Below are 6,475 nucleotides of genomic sequence, written 5' to 3' on the forward strand. Positions count from 1 at the left end.
TCTCCTGACCTCGTGATCCACCCGTCTCGGCCTCCCAAAGTGCTGGGATTACAGGCTTGAGCCACCACGCCCGGCCGACAATTTTTTTAAAAAGCAGCCGTGATCTCTTGAGGAGGGCAGAGCCTTCGTGACCTAATCACCTCTGAAAGGCCCTGCCTGTCAACACTGTTGCATTAGGGATTACATTTATTTTTTGAAACAGAGTTGCATCCTTGTTGCCCAGGCTGGAGTGCGATGGTGCAATCTCAGTGCACTGCAACCTCTGCCTCCCAGGTTCAAGCAATTCTCCTGCCTCAGCCTTCCAAGTAGCTGGGATTACAGGCGTCCGCCACCACGCCCAGCTAATTTTGTATTTTTTTAGTAGAGCTGGGGTTTCACTATGTTAGCCAGGCTGGTCTCGAACTCTTGACCTCAAGTGATCCACCCGCCTTGGCCTCCCAAAGTGCTGGGATTACAGGTGTGAGCCACCGCACCCAGCCAAGATAAAGGCTCACCTGTCAACGCTGTTGCATTAGGGATTACATTTCTGACACATGAACTTTGAGGGACAAAAACCATAGCAGAGAACACAGCCAGAGAGGGGCTTGACAAGAAGCACTGGTGACTGGTGACAGAAAATAGGAACTTGTACTACTGTGTCCCTCACCTTCTGCTTGTTCTGCCTCAGCTTCCCCTCATCTGCCTCCCAGATAGACGTGCCACTCTGTCCACACTGCTTCTACCACCTCACCATTATAGAGACCAGTGGGGGTAGGGGCACGGGGTGTGTTCAGTGATGAGATCAGGAGTAGCCAGGTGCCAAGTGCCTTGCAGGCTGTAGTTGCGAGTTTGAGTTTTTTCTTGGTGTGATGGGAGGCGAAGGAAGGGTTTTAAGGGCATTGTATTTGGGGGTGGGAGTGGCTTATACTTCGTAAAAGAGTGCTCTACTGGGAGAAGGGGTCAAGAGCCATAGCTCAGAGGCCAGATGAAGCCTTCTGCAGTGGTTCGGACTAGGGATAGTGGCCGGCCTGTGTTTGAGGATACAGGGCAGTGGGTCAGCAGATAGAGTTAGTAGCCCCAGGAGCATAAGCGCTCTGGGAACCTCACTTCCACTCTCACCCCCAGATTGCCAAGGACATGGAACGCTGGGCCCGCAGTCTCAACAAACAAAAAGAAAACTTCAAAAATAGTTTCCAGCCTATCAGCTCCCTGCGAGATGACGAGAGGCGGGAGTCGGCCACTGCAGATGCTGGCTATGCCATCCTCGAGAAGAAGGTGTGTTGGGGCCACCCCCTTGCACCCTGCCCCACAATCTTGTCCTTCCTTTGGGCCCTCTGCAGAGTCCCTGAATTTCTGTGTCCCTCCACCCCAGGGAGCACTAGCCGAGAGACAGCACACCAGCATGGATCTCCCGAAATTGGCCAGTGACGACCGCCCAGTGAGTGCCCAAGGCAGAGAGGGGTGGGGGCTCTGATCTGGCCAGGCCTGACCGCCCACCCTCACCCTCTATAGAGCCCTCCGCGAGGGCTGGTGGCAGCCTACAGCGGGGAAAGTGACAGTGAGGAGGAGCAGGAGCGTGGGGGCCCCGAGCGGGAGGAGAAGCTCACCGACTGGCAGAAGCTGGCCTGTCTGCTCTGCCGACGCCAGTTCCCCAGCAAAGAGGCGCTCATCCGGCACCAGCAGCTCTCAGGGCTCCACAAGGTAACTGAGCGGATGATTGGCAGGGCATGCTGGGGCTTGGCCCATTGAGGCTCAGCCTCTTCACTTCTCATCCTGTCCCCCTTACAGCAAAACCTTGAGATTCACCGGCGAGCCCACTTGTCAGAAAACGAGCTAGAAGCACTAGAGAAGAATGACATGGAGGTGAGGTGTGACCTGCCCCTGGGCTCCCTCCCCTCTGTCCCTTCCAATTCCCCATCACCTCAGGCAGCTGGAGTTCAATTTCTCACATGGTAACCCCATGAGCCTTCTTCCCCATTCTCCTACCTCGGCTGCTTGTGCCTGTGATGGCCTGACCCTCAGGACCTGAGCCTCATTAGCCAGATGGCACACGCTGTGGGACCCCACTCCCCATGCCTGTGTTGCCTGAGAAAAGAGACCAGCTCCCCAACATTCACACACACACACACAAACTTTCAGCAAATGAAGTACCGGGACCGTGCAGCTGAACGCAGAGAGAAGTATGGCATCCCCGAGCCGCCAGAGCCCAAGAGGAGGAAGTACGGCAGCATATCCACAGCCTCCGTGTGAGTGGCTGGACCAGGTGAGGGGGTCTGGGGCCTGGTGCTGGCAGGCCAACCACTCATGCTATGCACCGCCCCTGCAGAGACTTCGAGCAGCCTACTCGGGACGGGCTGGGCAGTGACAACATTGGCAGTCGCATGCTCCAGGCCATGGGCTGGAAAGAGGGCAGCGGCCTGGGCCGCAAGAAGCAGGGCATTGTAACGCCCATCGAGGTGAGTTTCAGGCAGTCCTGTCCCATCCCCCAGCACCCCTCACAGCATCCCCCACCAGCCTGACAGAGCCTGCCTCCCTCACACAGGCCCAAACACGGGTGCGGGGCTCCGGCCTGGGTGCACGGGGCAGCTCCTACGGGGTCACCTCAACCGAGTCCTACAAGGAGACACTGCACAAGACAATGGTGACCCGCTTCAACGAGGCCCAGTGAGCAGCTTCAAGAGCAACTTCTCCACATGTCGGGTGTCCATCCTGGGGCAGGGAAGGACAGAGTGTTGGATGGCTGGGACGGAGCCTTGCTCTTGTCGGCCAGCCCACTCCCCAGCCAGAGAGGGCTTGACCAAATCAAACTGAGGTGGTGACTTTTGTTGGAAAATTGGGCTGGGATCATGTCCTTTTTTGTAATAAAAGCTGAAAAGCCTGCACATTGGCCTCTCCTCTTTCTCGTGCTCTAGCACAGTTGTGTAGTTTATAAAGACACGGGGACCCAAGCAGATGGACAGGAGGCCTTATCAGGCCAAGGTGGATGGCAGTGGTGGCATTCACAGTACCTGGAACATAGTGGCTACTAGAACATGGGGTTCTGACCTGTACCCCAACCCATGATATCCTGCTTGTGACCGCTCTCCCTTGTTGGGTCCAGCAGGTTATGCTGTACCAGGAAATCCAGTATCACCACGCATGAAGCCCCCCGATCAGAGCTAGGACTGGGAATCCCCATCCCCTGTCCTTGCTGCCCCCCAGCTGTACTTAGCCTTTAGTCCCAAGGCTAAACTGCAATTTGCGTCCCTAGATCTCGGGATAATGCCCTCAGGCATTTCCAAGTAGAAGACAGCAGGTACTCAGGCACCAGTTGGCCCAGAGCCCTCAACATGCTGATGACCTCAGAGCGGGGGGAGGTGGAGCTCGGCCTGCAAATCCAAGGCCAGGTCCCAGGGATGCCCCTTGAGAACGATTCAGGCCTACCTTCTCTGTTGTTACCACAGCACCCCACCCCTCTAGTCACTGCAACACATGATTCCCAAGTATGTGCTTGTGCTCTCAGCAGAGGTTCTGGGTATAGTGGACTGTGACGCTGGGGCTGCCCTCTTCCAGGCCTCAGAGGGCCACAGTGTGAAAGGGGGATGGTGCTAGAAGACCAGTTGGTGCAAAGCCCCTCCCCCATTTATTAATATACATTGTGACCACCCTGCACCAGTCATGGGAGGTGGGGTTAGAAAGAAGGGACCCCTAGAGGTAGGATGGTGCTGATCTGGGGTGGCGGGTGTTGCCCAATGAAGGAAGGTGATGGGAGAAAAAAGGGGTGAAGGAAACAGGAATAAAAAGAGGCCTCTTAGGCCTGGGCACAGTGAGTTGCACCTGTAAGTAATCCCAGCACTTTTAGGAGGCTGAGGCAGGCAGATCACTTGAGCTCAGGAGTTCAAGACCAGCCTGGACAACATAGCCAGACCCTGTCTCTACAAAAAAAAAAAAAAAAAAAAAAAGGCTGGGCACAGTGATTTCACGCCTGTAATTCCAGCATTCTGGGAGGCCAAGGCAGATGGATCACTTGAGCCTAGGAGTTTGAGACCAGCCTGGGCAACATGGTGAAACCCCGTCTCTACAAAAAAAATGTACAAAAATATAGCCAGCTGTAGGGGCGCACACCTGTAATCCCAGCTACTCGGGAAGCTGTAGTGGAAGGATTGCTTGAGCCTGGGAGGTGGAGGTTGCAGCGAGCCGAGATCGCGCCCCTGCACCCCGGTTTGGGGGACGAGAGTGAAACCCTGTCTTGAAAAAAAGAGCCTGCCCTAGTCTCAGGATGGGTGTGTCTTTTAGCAGAGACGCCTCCACATTCCCTTCCCTCTTCCCACCCCAGAGCACTGCTCCCAAAATCCCACAAGGAACCCTCATACCTCAACTGGCAGGAGTGCAAAATAGTACAGCCACTCTGGAAAACTGGCTGCTTCCTATAAAGTTAAAGTATGCTTAACCTATGGCCCAGCAATTCTACTCTTAGATATTTAGGCCCAAATACATGAAAACATGTCAACAAAAGACTTGCATACGTATATTTGTAGTAGCTGTATTCCTAATAGCCAAAAACTGGGAACAACCCAAATGTCCAACTAGAGAAAAATGGATACAGTGTGGTATATTCAAAGGATGGACTACAGCTCAGCAATCAAAAGGAACAAAATGCTGATACAGATATCAAAGGATGAGCCTCACATGGTGAGATTGTTCACATGGTGAAAGAAGCCAGACACACAAAAAGCACATAATGTTTCATTCCGTTTATATGAAGTTCTATGTCAGGCAGAACAATTTTATGGTGATAGTAGAAGAGAGTTGAGGTGGGGAGGGCGTCACTGGAAAGGGTTGCAAGGTAGCTTTCTGGAATCATGAAAAGTTTGTGTGTCTTGATTGCGGTGCTCGTCACATGGGTGTATACCTATTTAAAAGTCCAACAAGCTGTATAACTAAAATCTGAGTGTTTTATCGTATGTAAACTATACAAGAAGTTGGAAAAAGACCACCACAGCAAACCTCAATAAGAAGGAAATAATGAACAGAAATTGATGATATAGAGAACAAAAAATGACAGCTTAATAGAAACCAAAAGCAGAAATCTGAAAACAAAAATTAAGAGGAAACACTTGTGGCAAGACTGGTCAATTGAAGAAGACAGAAGATGCAAATGCAACAAAGGTTTTAAAAATGAAGAATGTATCTGAAAATCTAGATGAAATGAATATATTCCTAGAAAAATATCAAATGCCAAAACTGTTCCATGGAGAAACTGATTACTCACATGGAGAAAGTAGTAATATAGAAATTGAAATGGTAGTGAAGATCTTCCGTTTTCCCACCAAAAAAAAAAGGGCCCAGATGATGTGTGTGTGTTTCTTTCTTTCTTTCTTTCTTTTTGCATTGGAGTCTCACTCTGTCACCCAGGCTGGAGTGCAGTGGCGTGATCTCAGCTTACTGCAGCCTCCACCTTCTGGGTTCAAGCAATTCTCCTGCCTCAGTCTCCTGAGTAGCTGGGACTACAGGTGTGCACCACCACACCCAGTGAATTTTTTGTATTCTTAGTAGAGATGCGATTTCGCTATGTTGGCCAGCTGGTCTTGAACTCCTGACCTCAGGTGATCCATCCGCCTTAGCCTCCCAAAGTGTTGGGATTACAGGCGCGAGCCACCTCGCCTGGCCCAGATGGTTTTTCTAAATGCATTCTACCAAACTCCCAAGGATTCCTTTAAGTTAATTCCTTTCTTATTAAAGTTTTTCTAGATATTAGAAAAAATAAAAGATGTCTATTTTAAGAGGCTAGTGTTAGGCTGCGCGCGGTGGCTCACGCCTGTAATCTCAGCACTTTGGGAGGCTGAGGCAGGTGGATCACCTGAGACCAACCTGGCCAACATGGTGAAACCCCATCTCCACTAAAAATACACAAAATTAGCTGGGCGTGGTGGTGGGCGTCTGTAATTCCAGCTACTCAGGAGGCTGAGGCAGGAGAACTGCTTGGAAGCAGTGGAAGTTGCAGTGAGCTGAGATCATGCCACTGCACTCTAGCCTGGGCGACAGAGTGAGACTCTGTCTCAAAAAAAAAAAAAAAAAAGCCATATCCTCGGTGAAGCTGCAAAGGAAGAGGCACTCTCATACATTGCTGGAGGCAATGCAAAATAGTACAACCCTCTCTTCCACCCTCCCTCTCCCTCTCCTTTGTCTATTTTCCTGGTGGTGGTGACGGTGTGTGTGGAGGGGGATGGGGGGTGGGGGTGTCTCACTTTGTTGCCCAGGTTGGTCTTGAACTCCTGGGCTCAAGCAATCATCCTGCCTCGGCCTGCCAAAGTGATGGGATTATAGGTGTGAGCTACCGCGCCCGGCCAAGACTCCATTTATTAAAAGGCTGAAGAATTTTGCCGGGTGCGGCGGCTCACGCCTGTGATCCCAGCACTTTGGGAGGCGGAGCAGGCCAGGCCGTATAGCCTGAGCTCAGGAGTTCGAGTCCAGTCTGGCCGACATGGCGAAATCCCGTCTCTACTATGGTAATATA

The 6,475-nt window shown here is 51.8% G+C and overlaps 1 protein-coding gene across 5 annotated transcripts in view; it reads left to right on the forward strand.

Annotated features, from left to right (window-relative positions):
• RBM10 (RNA binding motif protein 10) overlaps window positions 1–2,861 on the forward strand; it is a 41,419-nt gene extending 38,558 nt beyond the window's left edge. For all 5 annotated transcript variants that reach the window (XM_017863511.1, XM_017863507.1, XM_017863508.1 and 2 more), the window contains 7 exons: window positions 1,105–1,254; window positions 1,352–1,417; window positions 1,492–1,680; window positions 1,768–1,842; window positions 2,119–2,225; window positions 2,306–2,435; window positions 2,522–2,861. In XM_017863511.1, coding sequence (XP_017719000.1) covers window positions 1,105–1,254; window positions 1,352–1,417; window positions 1,492–1,680; window positions 1,768–1,842; window positions 2,119–2,225; window positions 2,306–2,435; window positions 2,522–2,647 — 843 coding nt within the window. In that variant the 3' untranslated portion in view covers window positions 2,648–2,861. The remainder of the gene's footprint in view (window positions 1–1,104; window positions 1,255–1,351; window positions 1,418–1,491; window positions 1,681–1,767; window positions 1,843–2,118; window positions 2,226–2,305; window positions 2,436–2,521) is intronic.
• Window positions 2,862–6,475: the final 3,614 nt, after the last annotated feature.

Source organism: Rhinopithecus bieti, unplaced genomic scaffold, assembly GCF_001698545.2.
Source record: "Rhinopithecus bieti isolate Rb0 unplaced genomic scaffold, ASM169854v2 scaffold_72412, whole genome shotgun sequence".
In the NCBI taxonomy this organism is placed as follows: Eukaryota; Metazoa; Chordata; class Mammalia; order Primates; family Cercopithecidae; genus Rhinopithecus; species Rhinopithecus bieti.